Genomic DNA, 12629 nt, shown 5'->3' with positions numbered 1-12629 from the left:
ATCGACGTATATACGCTTCCATCGTATTATGTTTTGTTCTTTTTGAATCGGTCGAGAGCAGACGGCTTTTTGGGTTGCTCCTGGCCGCTCGCGATAGCACGCGCCTGCCTCCTCTCCTCCTTCTCCCTCTCCAACTTGGCCCGTACCGCGACCTGAGCAAGACGATTATCAGTCAAAACCAGGCCAATACACCATTGCGTGGCGAGCACCAACCGTTTGAGGATCTATAACGTTCTTCCGGTGCTTGCGGAGGTAGCGCTTGAGGCTCTTGTTCTTACCCCGCATCTTCTTCTTCTCCTTCGTGGCCTTGGATTCCCTCGCGTGCTCATCCTTGTTCCCGTCGCCCTCGTCCGCCTCCTCTTCAGAGGAACCGGCCGCCTCCGTCTCGTCCGCTTTTCCGGACACTCGAAGACGCTCTAACCGCGGAAGACGGGCGTAGGGCGTGTCGACCTTGCCGTTGACCGCCGTGGTAAGCTTAGTCGGCGGCGCGAGCGTGCCGATGAACTCGGGATCGAGCGTGATCGCGTCGGGTTGGATCTGCCGCCCACACAGTGAGCGTCCAAACTGGTTGAAGTACGTGCGATCAGCCACTTGCCTTGTCGAGCAGGCTGCGGACTTCGCGCTCCCGTCTCGCCTGCCTGTTCTCGAACGGATCGGCCTCCGCGCTGTCAAAGTTAGGCTCGCCGCTGCCGGGGACGAGAATGCTGGATAGCCCCGCCGCGTGGCCGACGGTGAGGATGTCCTGAAACGGGCAAAATCGGGTAGAGGTTAAGGGTCGGTGCGGTATAGGATGCGTAAGGTATAGGGGCGGCTGTGTCACGCCCTTGAACGGCGTCTGGATCGACGGCTTGTTATACACCTGGAGAGTAGCCGCCTGCGTTAGCTACACTTGACCGTGTTGCAGGAGAGAGCACACACGTTGACTGTCCCGCCGGATGTGACGGCGAGCATGCCCCGCTGGCTCCACGCCACGTCCGCCTCGCCCCCGCGCGCCGTCCAGCTCCGCACTTCACCCTTCCAGTTCCGACAGTCCCAGACCTTGACCGTCCCATCTTTGCCCGCGGTGGCCATATATCGCCCGCCGGTGCTTGGGTCGACGGAGACGCTCGAGAGCGGGCCGAGATGCGCGAGCAGGCGCACCGCCGGGTGCGGCAGGTTCGGCGTCCAGAGCGTGACGGTACCATTCTGGTGTCCGAGGTGAATGACGGCGTTGTGCGTATTTTGGGTCATGACGTTGCACGCGCCGAGCTTGGTGCGGTGCTCGACCAAGAGCTGGCCGGTGGAAGTGTCTTGGTACTTGAGGTAGCCGGTGTTGCCCTGCAAAACTGGGATGAGTCGAATGCGGGCTGTGAGGGATGAAACGAAACGCACGACGCTCGCAAGCAACCAGTGGTAAGGAAGGAACTCGAGTCGAGTAGGCTCAACGTGTGATTTCAGGCGGTGAAGTTCGACGCCGTCCCTGTCGTAGATGAAGACATACTTCTTCTGCGCAACGGCGTAATGAGAGTGGTCATGCAGAAATCTGCAAATGCGAGGGTCAGTTAGCTGGTCTAGAAGCAATGTAAGTAACGCACGTTATATCCCGACATGTTTCCTGGAGATGCAATTCTGAATGCATGGTCCCCGTTTGCCAGTCGAACGTGGACACATGTCCCTTATTCCCGACTATCGCGAGGTGTCTGTAATCGCTTTCATGTGAGGTAAACATTGAGATTTCATTTCACTGACCTCCCATTGCGGGTATACCGACACCGATACGGACCAGCGTCGAGCCTCCACTCTTTCCTTCCTTTCGCGCTCTCTTCTCCAGCCCCAGACGTGATGTCGGTCTGACCCAGCCTCCATGTCCTCTCCATCTCGTCTTCCACCTGAATTCCCCCCGCCTCATCCTGCAATAGCAGCTCCGCATCCTTCAGCAGTTCCTTCGCCCGCGCCGCGTGGGTTGATTGGCGAGTCAGCTCTGTCCTAAGCTTCCTGTTTTGTATGTGCTTGTAAGTCCGAGTGCCTTCGGGCGGAGGATCCGTCGCTCGCAGTGACTTGGGCACCACAGTGTTGTGGGCGATGGAAGACGCGGTCTTGTCAAAGGCTTTGCCTGTACGGCTCGAAGGTCCGGCTTTCCCTCTGCTCGATCGCTCGAGCTTGCGTTTCTTCGTGACCGGCCGAATAGCATCGGCCTTGGCGATGAGGGAGTCCATAGTGCGCCTAAAGGACACGTTATGACCAGAAATTCTTGAAAAAGTCACATAATCCAGACGCACCTTCAAGCAGTGGACGGCGTCTATGGTATCGTGGAGATTTCGCGGCAGCCTCCAAGCAGGACAGGACGAAGAAAGTATGAGCGCCCACGGTCAATGCTCTCGTGCGTTTCCTCACGTGATGCTTCGAGCAATATAAATTTGAGCGCTGCGCGTCTCTTCCTCTTCGTGCGGCGTCACGGTCATCCTTTTCCCCATGTTGCTCGCGACTGCTCGTCCTCTGGACATACCTTGCGGTTGTTTGAGTGTCAGACCGTGACTAGACAAACCGGACTTCTTAGCACCCATTTTCGTCTCCTCGTTGTCTCCCCGAGGAGATGAAGGGTCGGTGGTTTCGCACATTCCCGCATCTCGAGATCGCTCTAGTGTCGTGATACTTCCACCCCGTGTATATACTACGGATTTGGTAAACAGGCATGCTACGTTGCTCATTCGCGTCGCGCGTTTAGTGTGAGGAGGTGCAAAATCGTCATGATCGATTTCAAGCATTATATTACGGTATAGTAGAACAGTCATAAACAGATATAACTATGCCAGCGGAGCTCATACAGTCAGAAATAAAAGGTGTGTGTGTAGTCCATACAGACCAGCGTCCATCAAATCATCGCTCTTTCCATATGAACAGTCCTCTTACAGGCCACGAGGACCGTCGTTGTATGGACTAAAAGTTCCAGTAGATGCACTAGGCGAGGGCGTTCCATACCCCGACTGAACCCAAGGCCGCGACGTCCCGCTCGCCGTCTCGTCGTCCTTGGACTCATGGAACGCCGCCTGGCTCGGACTCGCCCCACCATACTGCTGGAGCGGGATGAACGAGCTCGAGTCGTGCCCGGAACCCGCGCGGCCGTAAACCCCCGCCTTAGGCTCCGGCGCGCCATTCGCGTACGAGGGCGGGACGAGGGCGGCCATTCGCGCCGCGCGCCGTCTCCTCGCGATCAGCACGCCCGCAATAGCCGCGATCGCGAGCGCTGCTACGCCCGCGATTACGCCGCCTGCGATGGCTCCGGTATGCGAGGTGCCACTGGTCGAGCCCTTGTCGCCGCTCGAGCCCGAGCTTGAAGGGCCGCTCGACGACGAGCCGTCCCCGCTGCCCGACACGCCATCTAGCCGCACGCTCGCCGGGAGCTCGGCCTGCGCCGCGGTCGGCTGTTGCTCGATGTTGCCCGATCCGACGATCACGAAAGTGCCATTGCTCGGCACGCCATGGACGTTGACGAAGAACAGGGCCGGGCCGGGGGTGAGCAGGTTCGGGTTCGGGGGCACTTGCGAAACGTGGAGGGTGATGGATCCGTTCGAGTTGACGGTGTAGGTGTTGTTCAACTGGAGATGCCGCTGGCCCATGTTCATTGCGTGCGTCGTCCATCCCGGGCGTGCGAGGACGACGGTGGTGTTGCTGGCGGCGTCATTCGCGTCGCCGGAGTAGCTGCTGGCGGGGAGCGTAATGTCGAAGGAGGGACCGCCGTAGCTGAGCGAGGTGGGGACGCCTTGTGGCTGCGGGCGTGTTGGGGACGCGAAGTAGGGCGGGTAGAAGATCTCCGCTTTGTACGTCGTCGGGAAGACAGTGCTCGTGTTGACGTCAACGTTCGGGTTGGACCCTGCAATGAGGACGGATGCGTCGGGGAGAAGGAGGGCGGTCGAATGATACAAGCGCGGGATGTTGGACGTGTCGAAGCCCTCGTTTGACCACCTTTGTCCGGGGGCGGCGTCAGGATCGTACATGGCTGGCGTCCCAATGGGCCCGGAGGCAAGCGACATCCCGTACGGCATGGCCCCGTAGGTCAGAGTGGTAAGCGTCCGCGTCGAGTACCCCGCCGTGCCATTTATCCCTCCGTTGAACACCATGAGCTTGCCGGTCGGCAAGATGATGAACTGGCCCATCGTCCTCCCTTCCACCATGTCGTCATCCTGCTCGTATTGGACGCTCGTGTTGAACGTGCCATCGGCTTGCTCGGGCGTAATACGTTGGCAATCCTTGGAAGCAGGAACAAGCCAGGTATCGACGTATGGCCAGGAGTAATCGCCCCATGAGAAGTCGGGCATATCGCTCCCTCCGCAGAATAACACGCTGGGCGTGTAGTTGTTCGCAGGGGTGAGCGGCAGCATCGCGACAGCTCCTGAGGCCGGATATACGCGTATAACCTGGCCGGGCATGTCGGGTAAAGGGGTTTCAATGTTCTCGTTGTAGTCCCATAGTACTAATAGCTGCTCAGCAGCGCGTCCCAGGAAAGAAGGGTGATGCTTACTAGTCGAATAGTTGGCCTGGACAAGCATTTTGCCACTAGGCATCAGATACGCATGTGCGTACGCGTTCAATCCGCTCGTCTTCGTCATGAAATCCATCTGCGCCGCTGGCTCATTCCTGCTTGGGTAGAACTCGAATGTCGGGTTCGCAGCGCCTCCTTCGTTCGTCGGATCGACGTTCGGGTAGTTTCGATTGACATATCCACCGTTCACAAAACCTCCGATGATGACCACGCTCCCGTCCGCGAGCGGTTCAGCGGTGGAGTACCAGCGCTGCCCCTGCATGGACAGCACAGAGGGATCGTCGTACCACCCGCAACTCGCATTTTGCGCCAGAACGGAGGGGTCGGCCGAGATGGTAGAGGACGAGCATGGATTCAGGATGCGGATGGACTTGGTGCCATCGAAGTCCTTATACGTGCTGTCGTAGAACGCGGAGAAGTTGCCAGGATAAGGGTCCGAGCCAAGGTTACCACCGGGTGAGATGGCGCCGTTCCCGCCGAAGGTGGCGAAGGAGCCGTTCGGGAGGTGCATCCCGGAGGCACAGAACGCGTTCGTGAGGACGTCCATGGACGTCGCTTGACGCGTATTAATGTCCCTAGTATTCCGTATGAGCACAGGAAGGGGAACTTGTTGCGATAACTTACCATACAGCAGCCCATGCTGGGTGCCCGTTGATTTCCTCCGCGTTCCCTTCGACCTTGTCCAGTATGTACACTTTTTCGTCGTTGCCCAGGAACATCTAGCGTGGCGTGAGCTCGAGAGAAGCACATTCCTCAGCGTGGTGTACCATCATGGCGCTAACTAGCGTATTGCCACCATCTGCGAATGTTCCCGCTAAGGAGTCTGCAGCGACAGCCGATCCAAGCCATAGCTGAAGAGCGAGGAAGACTCCTCGACCGAGCATCCTCAGCGAGTTCAATCCGTTACTTGAGGATACCGACGCTCTGAACCAAAATAGGAGGCGCTGGTCAGACCGCTGGGGCGATCCTACAGAGGTTGGGTACGAGGAGGACGATGAGCCTACGCGCTCAGCTTTCCGTCGTTTTATTCATTCGGCCTGTTCTCGCCTTGGTCCAGGTGCGACGAGTCCGGGATTCGGCGCTAACTCAGCGGGGTGTTGCCAAGAAGACGCGACTGATCGGATTCAAGGACGTGCGAAAGCAGGTAAGCAGAGTTTTCTAGCTCATCTCGATATAAGTATTCTACAGCAGAGCATAGAGCGGCGCAATCTTGTTGATTACGACCATTGTAACGGTGCCTTTCATTTACCGTGAATGAGGTAGAACTTGAAGCCAACCCGGGACAGATTGCGATGGTGGCGACTGCAGTAAAACACCGAAGTCCCGTGATATCATACCCATCTCGTTCAAAATTGCCCACGACCCCTTGTCCCGGAACCGCGTCGAATTGCAGCTCACCGATTTCTGAGTCCCGCCGGAACTCATCGCGCACTCTTCTCGATCTGTAGGCATTGACACGAGCCACGCTTCCCAGGGCGCGCACCCTTGCGTTATTTGAGCCTCTTTTCTGATTCCACTCGCTTCGGAACTGAGGAAACTTTGCCCAAAACGGCGACAGAATACGTATCAGCGTTCAGCCTTACGATGTCGGGGCATTGACTGCATACCAGGCTGTTGTTACGACCTCGATCATTACGAAAGACTAGGTTCTTCCGCGTTACTCACACTCGCGATCGATGGCAACTTGGACGCGACTGGCGGGTGCTTAGGCTTGTCGCAAGCTGAGTTTACCTACACTACACCAGGCGATTGTGTACAAGCACTCAGAACTGCAACAAACGTCTCTCAGGCGTTACGGAGTATAAAAGCAGGAGGATCATTAGGCTTCTCAGCCTCCTTGGTCGTCAGACGCTTTCAAATAAGCTTCCCATTATCGACCGCCGCCGCGCTTCCTCGAAACACTTTTCAGGCGATGGCTAACATACGCCCGATATTGTTTCGGATTTGATGGTTTATAAAGTCTCGAATATCTCTGGCGGGCACCTCGCGAGTTTGTATCCTAGGCATCTCACACAAGCGCCTCCATACAAGCAAGTATGACGGCTGTCGCAGAGAAAACCAATGGGGCAAGTTGAGATCTGGTACAAAATCACAGCCTGTGGAAATTTAACGATGAATTGTAGGCTATCGCGCGGCCATCGGCTTCATATCTCTTCAAGATCTGATATCATTTCTTGCACTTTCTCGTTTGCAGGTGGCTGGTGTGGGGTGAGCTCTCATTGTGCATCAAATCCGTGATGAGCACTCACGTTATCCTCAGGCATGTTCTTCAGTACCATCTTATGCGGTGTGACGCTCGTGCAAACGTGGATATTTTGGACCGACAACAAGGATAGATCGTCACTGCGCATTTTCGTGGTGATCGTCGTGTGATATGTGCGCGTGATCACGTTTTGGATTTGAGCGCTTTAGCACATGCATAGGCCGTGGATGTAGTATCTTCGGTACTTGTTGCTGTCGCGATACAGCATTACTTCGTAAGTCTACGTCATGCATCATGCTATTCTCCGCCACTGTTAAAGTGGATATACCACCATGTAAATCAAGCTGGCTGATACTCCATCTCTTAGGTCGACAATTTCGGAAAACCAGCCGCGCTAACATATGTGGATGTGAGCACACAGGCAGCAATTGCGCAGTCTATGATCCATTCGTCGCTTCATGCAGACTTTCGCTGTCGAAATCGCGTTGGCCGACGTCCTGGTGTTCGCTGTGCAGATGTTTTTCACTTGGCAACTGAGAATCGGTGAGTCCGGTCTACTGATTCTACTAGCGATGCGTTAATACAATTCCTGTCTAGTCTCCTAACACGTCAAAAGACCCGTGCGTATCGCGGCACTCGTAATCTGTGCCGCATTCTCCGTCGCAAGCCTGAGTCATTGATTCATCCAACAACTGCCCTCCTCATACAACACCGATTACTTACTCACTAAAGTGCAGTGCTCGGCCTATTGATCTCCGTGAAGCTTGTCATGAAGCCGACTTTGCGCATATTAAGCAACGGATTCCTCCATGTGCGCCCGACGTTCTGAATTCGTGTCATATCATTCGCTGACATCCCAATATTTCCCATGTCTAGTACGCGGTCATAACGTGGGGCGCTAACGAGCTCGTCGCGGACGTATGTGCGACGGCCTCGTTCTGCTGGAGCTGAGGGACTATCGATCAGGCCTGACGTAGGTTGAATCGCCTTTCACATTGGATACCATCTCCCATATGCTCATCTGCCTGTATAGCACCGGTAATGTCGTCAAGAAGATTCTCATGTTCTTCACCCTTCGCGGTGTGTTGGTGACAGTTTTCCGATTCCTGTTCATCCTGTTGTAAGCCTTCCTCGTTCAGCGTTGTTCGTCACTGAACCGCAACTCACCAATTCTCCGTCCGCAGCTTCACCGTCCACAATATCGCACATAGGTGAGTATTCTTTCACCTCGTGCTCTCCAAGCTGTACGTCAATACCATGTGTACGCCCCTTTCCCGTACGCGGAGCATCCACTCATATGCAACTTCCGTAGTGACGATGCTCAATGCTCGGGCTCACATGCGACCACAAATGCAGGCGGATGGAGTAGTTGTCGATTTGGGACGCGTGCGAACTTCGCGTACAGAAGGTGGACTCTCCACGGCCTCCACCGGTATCAGTTTCGCCGGCTCTGCTAGCCCGAAAGATTGTCTTGAACCCACGATAGGATCGTCATTTGCTCAAACCTGTTTCCGCAGCTGACGGCTGACGTTCCTAGGGCTCCTGGTGCGACGTGTAAACTTCTATCACGACTTCGGAGACCCGCTCTCGGCAGGAGGAGAAACGACGGCGCCTATCACAATCGGTGAGTAGTCGAACGTCACGTCCTGCGCACAGCGTGATTGGAGTAGGCAGACCTCGGAGGGCAATGGCAAACCGAGTCAAGAGGCTGAAGATAACCCGTAGCACGACCGTTGTGCTAGCGCTGGGCTTGAAGCGACTTTCACCACGCCTACCGGACAACTCGAGCCGCATGACCTACCTATCAATGTCGGTTGCCAAAGCCAATTAAACGCATCGGCCGAGGAGGAGGGAGTCAACAGACACATATCTCCAGTGGCGACGAGGGAGCAGGGGGGTCATCGCACGACCATACAACACGCGGTAGGAAATAGCAATGTATGTAACATGCGGCGGAATACGCCCCGCCGCGCAATTCGTTGTGCCTACAAAACGCAGTCCCGGACTTTTCGACTGTAGACGTGTGGGACAATATATAGCGTTGCGATATCAACACACAAACAAGGGAGAAAGACAGAGAAAAGTAGAAAGATAATGATGTAAGATGGGGAGTCCGTATTAGAACGAGCCGTACACATCAGGAAGCAGATGGGAAACAAGATCCATATATGCACGCAGTCATTCCACCTACACCCGAGCACATACACACAAAACTTGGAACAACGCTCACGTATGCCGCTGCATGCGCCCCTCTCCATACGGATCGAAATCGCCCGTGCTCGCATGGCTGCCCACGGGCGAGTTCAACCACGGCCTGTTCCCGCCCGCGCCGTCGTCGTCCCGATACGCCGCGGCCCCGCCCGCGTACCCGTACGGATGATGCAGCGCGGCGGTGCTCCCGTTCGCGGCCAACGGCTCGAAATCGGCACTCCTGCCGGTCCCATACGCGCCCGCGCCCGCGACGGCGCCCACGCCGCGCGAAGTCGACACCGGGGCGGCGCCGGCGGCGGTCATACCGTACGACGGGTTCGCGAGCGCCGCCTGCCTCCTCGCCCGCTTCCGGCGCGCGTATATGATCCCGCCGACGGCCGCGATGATCGCGAGCGCGGCGACGCCCGCGATCGTGCCGCCGATGATCGCGCCCGTGTGCGAGCCGCCGTCGCTGGAGCCGCCGTTGGTGCCGGACGAGCCTGAGGACGAGCCGGAAGACGAGGAGGTGGAGGTGGATGAGCCGTCGGCGGTGCCGGACACGCCATCGAGGCGGACGCTCGCGGGGAGCTCCGCCGCCGCGGCCGTCGTCTGCGTCTCGATGTTGCCCGAGCCGACGGTGACCCACGTCGCGTTGCTCGGGATGCCGTTCACGGTCACGAACACGAGCCCGGGGCCGGGCGTGAACAGGTTCGGGTTCGGCGGGAGCTGCGCGACGTGGAGCGTGATGGACCCGTTCGAGTTGACGGTGTAGGTGTTGTTGAGCTGGAGGAAGCGCTGGCCCATGTTCATCCCGTGCGTCGTCCAGCCCGGGCGGATGACGGCGACGGTTGTGTTGTCCGCGGCGTCGTTCGCCGCGCCCGAGTACGAGTCGGCAGGGATGAGCACGTCGAAGGCGTCACCACCGTAAGAGAGCGTGCTGGGCACGCCTGAGGGCGACGGACGGGTGGTCGCGGAGAAGTAAGGCGGGTAAAAGATCTCGGCCTTGTACGTCGTCGGGAAGACGGTGGAGGTGTTGACGTCAACGTTCGGGTTCGAGCCGGCGATGAGGACGGATGCGTCAGGGAGGAGGAGCGCGGTGGAGTGGTACAGACGCGGGATCGTGGAAGAGTCAAAGCCTTCATTCGACCAGCGCGAGCCCGCGGGAGCGGTCGGGTCGTAGAGCGCAGGAGTACCGACGGGCCCGGAGGCGAGCGACATGCCGAACGGCATTTGCGAGTACGACGTGGTGGTAAGTGTCTGGGTCGAGTAGCCCGCGGTACCGTTCACGCCGCCGTTCACGACGAGGAGCTTGCCCGTCGGGAGGATGATGAACTGGCCCATAGTCCGGCCCTCGATCATGTCGTCGTCCTGCTCGTACGCGACGTCCGTGTTGAACGTGCCGTCGGCCTGCTCGGGCGTGATCCGCTGGCAGTCCTTAGACGCGGGGTAGTCCCAGGTATCTATGAACGGCCAGGAGTAGTTGCCCCATGCAAAGTCGGGCATGTCAGAGCCACCGCAGAAGAGTACGGTCGGGGTGTAGTTGTTCGTGGGCGTGAGGGGGAGCATGGCGGTCGCGCCGGAGGCAGGGTATACGCGGATGACCTTGCCCGGCATATCGGGAAGCGCGGTCTCGACGTTTTCGTTGTAGTCCCAGAGCACTATATGCGCGATAGGAGGTGAGTATATGCGCTCATACAATGTACGCATAAATACGCACCGGTGGAGAAGTTGGCCTGGACGAGCATCTTGCCGCTCGGCATCAGGAACGCGTGCGGGTACGAGTTGAGGCCGGAGGTGGTGGTCATAAACTGCATCAAAGCCGGTTCGGTGCCACGCGAGGGGAAGAACTCGAACGTGGGGTTGGCCGCGCCGCCCTCGTACGTCGGATCCGTGTTGGGGTAGTTGCGGTTGATATATCCACCGTTGGTGAACCCGCCGATGATGACGATGCTGCCGTCCGCGAGCGCCTCCGCGGTCGAGTACCACCGGTGGCCTTGCATGCTGAGCACGGACGGGTTGTCGTACCAGCCGCAGCTTGCGTTCGCGTTCAGGGCGGAGGCGTCGGCCGAGATCGTCGCCGACGAGCACGGGTTGAGGATCCGGATTGACTTGGTGCCGTCAAAGTCCTCGTAGGTGGCGTCGTATGCGGCGCTGGCGCCGCCCTGGTTGAGGACCGAGCCGATGTTGCCGCCCGGAGCGATGGCGCCGTTGCCACCGAAGGTGGCGAAGGAGCCGTTCGGGAGATGCATCCCGGAGGCGCAGAACGTGTTCGTGAGGACGTCCATGGGTGTGGCTGTCTGCGAGGCGATGTCGTACACCGCCGCCCAGGCCGGATGGCCGTTCACCTGCGCACTGTTGCCTTCAACCTTGTCGAGGATGTACACCTTTTCGGAGTTGCCGAGGAACATCTGCAGCACGAACGAGGAATGTCAGTCACATTGCGTCTCGCGTCATTGTATACATGCAACGGGGGTATCTGGCGGTAAGAAAAACGCACCATCATCGCGCTGACCAGCGTGTCGCCTCCATCGGCGAACGTCCCCGCAAGAGAGCTCGCTGCCCGAGCGGGCATGGAGCTTCCCAAGACCCATAACGCAGCTGCAAGCGCGCCCGCGCGACGTGTGCGCGATCCTAGCATCGTCGTCTTCGTCCTTCCTCGTTTGTGTCTTGGGGGTGACGGAGGGCGTCGGGGTGAAACCGTCTCTGATGGAGAAACGGAGCAACGCCCGGAAAGGAAAGTGCGAGGCGAGCTGAGATCTGACGTCGGTGGCTCGGCGGTCCGCAACTGTCGAGTTGACGGAAATTGGAGGTAGAGAAGACGAGGAAGACGAGGAGGAGGAGTAGGAGGAGGAGGAGGGTGAGGTTGTGGAGAGGAAAGAAAATGGATCGCAGGGATGGAGAACGATCGAGCACAGCGCCTGCTGGTGGCCGGACGGCCAAGCTGGAGGTTGCGCCGGACGGAGCATCAGATCCGCGTGCCCATATTTGAGTCTCCGCCACAATTTTGCATTGGAATCGGGGTTCGGCAGGCTAACGGCGCGCGTTCGGAGAAGCTCGGAGATGTCCGGCTTGTGAATGCCGCGACGACACTACTTACTTTTGGGCATACGCGGGCTCGCGAAGCGGCGAGCAAGATCTGGGGCGATGCTTTTCTTGTCGCTTGCGTTGAACGCTGCGCACAGGCACGAGAGAAAACGTTAGTGACATCATGATTATGAAACTACTGAATTGCAGCCGTGGACAAGAGGGGAGCCAACATATCACTATGAGCCCCAGAATGGGTTGCTACCAACCACATGATGGGGGATATCGACCACATGATGGGGGATATCGACCATTCACCCACGGTCTGGTTGATATGTGGTTGATTGAGGCGATGTGGGTGATTGCCTTGGATCACTCATGGTATGGTCTATTGTATACAATCACCCACTGTATCCGTAAATACTAATGTCGGCCAAAGTCAATGGGTGATTTTCACCCAGTCTACCAGTGGGTCGTGCCAGTGCTGATTGCACAGCAGCGGCAACGTGCGCGGTCAAGCTGCACAGCCCCTCGTCCAACTCATCTCCCGCCAATTGCAACAGCGCCAGCGAAGACGGTAGACGCAGGGTTCACTCTCGCCATGGCCAAGGGCACGGGCCTTGGTAGAGTCATGCCACTCTCTGAGCCTGCTCAGAGAGTATGGGTCGGGAGATGGGGTGTGCGTCTATAGCG

At 57.8% G+C, this 12629-nt stretch overlaps 4 protein-coding genes across 4 annotated transcripts; 1 reads left to right on the top strand and 3 right to left on the bottom strand.

The window, feature by feature from the left end:
• Nucleotides 1–26: 26 nt before the first annotated feature.
• Nucleotides 27–2195, bottom strand: PUNSTDRAFT_116364 (BING4CT-domain-containing protein; the record flags this gene model as incomplete). The annotated part of the gene is made up of 7 exons (XM_007388040.1): nucleotides 27–152; nucleotides 214–537; nucleotides 596–859; nucleotides 919–1317; nucleotides 1372–1522; nucleotides 1575–1679; nucleotides 1729–2195. The coding sequence occupies 7 exons, from the start codon at nucleotides 2193–2195 to the stop codon at nucleotides 27–29; spliced, it is 1836 nt and encodes a 611-aa protein (XP_007388102.1).
• A 514-nt stretch (nucleotides 2196–2709) lies between these two features.
• On the bottom strand, nucleotides 2710–5500 carry PUNSTDRAFT_108074 (uncharacterized protein). The gene is made up of 4 exons (XM_007388128.1): nucleotides 5287–5500; nucleotides 5144–5238; nucleotides 4499–5094; nucleotides 2710–4450 (listed from the first exon to the last, which is right to left on the bottom strand). The coding sequence occupies exons 1-4, from the start codon at nucleotides 5401–5403 to the stop codon at nucleotides 2886–2888; spliced, it is 2373 nt and encodes a 790-aa protein (XP_007388190.1). The 5' UTR covers nucleotides 5404–5500; the 3' UTR covers nucleotides 2710–2885.
• Nucleotides 5501–7016: 1516 nt separating this feature from the next.
• Nucleotides 7017–7937, top strand: PUNSTDRAFT_138353 (uncharacterized protein; the record flags this gene model as incomplete). The annotated part of the gene is made up of 8 exons (XM_007388039.1): nucleotides 7017–7034; nucleotides 7090–7131; nucleotides 7187–7265; nucleotides 7460–7533; nucleotides 7599–7644; nucleotides 7689–7695; nucleotides 7756–7842; nucleotides 7907–7937. The coding sequence occupies 8 exons, from the start codon at nucleotides 7017–7019 to the stop codon at nucleotides 7935–7937; spliced, it is 384 nt and encodes a 127-aa protein (XP_007388101.1).
• A 325-nt stretch (nucleotides 7938–8262) lies between these two features.
• PUNSTDRAFT_108071 (uncharacterized protein) lies at nucleotides 8263–11751 on the bottom strand. Its single transcript, XM_007388127.1, has 4 exons — nucleotides 11410–11751; nucleotides 10630–11320; nucleotides 8393–10570; nucleotides 8263–8346 (listed from the first exon to the last, which is right to left on the bottom strand). Exons 1-3 carry the CDS (start codon nucleotides 11548–11550, stop codon nucleotides 8949–8951), a joined length of 2454 nt encoding a protein of 817 aa, XP_007388189.1. The 5' UTR covers nucleotides 11551–11751; the 3' UTR covers nucleotides 8263–8346; nucleotides 8393–8948.
• Between the last annotated feature and the right edge of the window lie 878 nt (nucleotides 11752–12629).

This window comes from Punctularia strigosozonata (genome assembly GCF_000264995.1).
Source record: "Punctularia strigosozonata HHB-11173 SS5 unplaced genomic scaffold PUNSTscaffold_16, whole genome shotgun sequence".
NCBI classification, from domain to species: Eukaryota; Fungi; Basidiomycota; class Agaricomycetes; order Corticiales; family Punctulariaceae; genus Punctularia; species Punctularia strigosozonata.
This window is presented reverse-complemented; position numbering and strand designations above follow the sequence as displayed.

What these genes read in the sequence shown, in the direction of transcription:
- PUNSTDRAFT_108071 (XM_007388127.1), bottom strand. Translation starts at nt 11,550, where the DNA reads ATGCTAGGATCGCGCACACGTCGCGCGGGCGCGCTTGCAGCTGCGTTA. An exon ending in CGCTGGTCAGCGCGATGATG is followed by an intron (nt 11,321 to 11,409) that starts GTGCGTTTTTCT and finishes TTCGTGCTGCAG; the next exon opens with ATGTTCCTCGGCAACTCCGA. An exon ending in CCAGGCCAACTTCTCCACCG is followed by an intron (nt 10,571 to 10,629) that starts GTGCGTATTTAT and finishes TCGCGCATATAG; the next exon opens with TGCTCTGGGACTACAACGAA.
- PUNSTDRAFT_108074 (XM_007388128.1), bottom strand. Translation starts at nt 5,403, where the DNA reads ATGCTCGGTCGAGGAGTCTTCCTCGCTCTTCAGCTATGGCTTGGATCG. An exon ending in CGCTAGTTAGCGCCATGATG is followed by an intron (nt 5,239 to 5,286) that starts GTACACCACGCT and finishes ACGCCACGCTAG; the next exon opens with ATGTTCCTGGGCAACGACGA. An exon ending in CCAGCATGGGCTGCTGTATG is followed by an intron (nt 5,095 to 5,143) that starts GTAAGTTATCGC and finishes ACGGAATACTAG; the next exon opens with GGACATTAATACGCGTCAAG.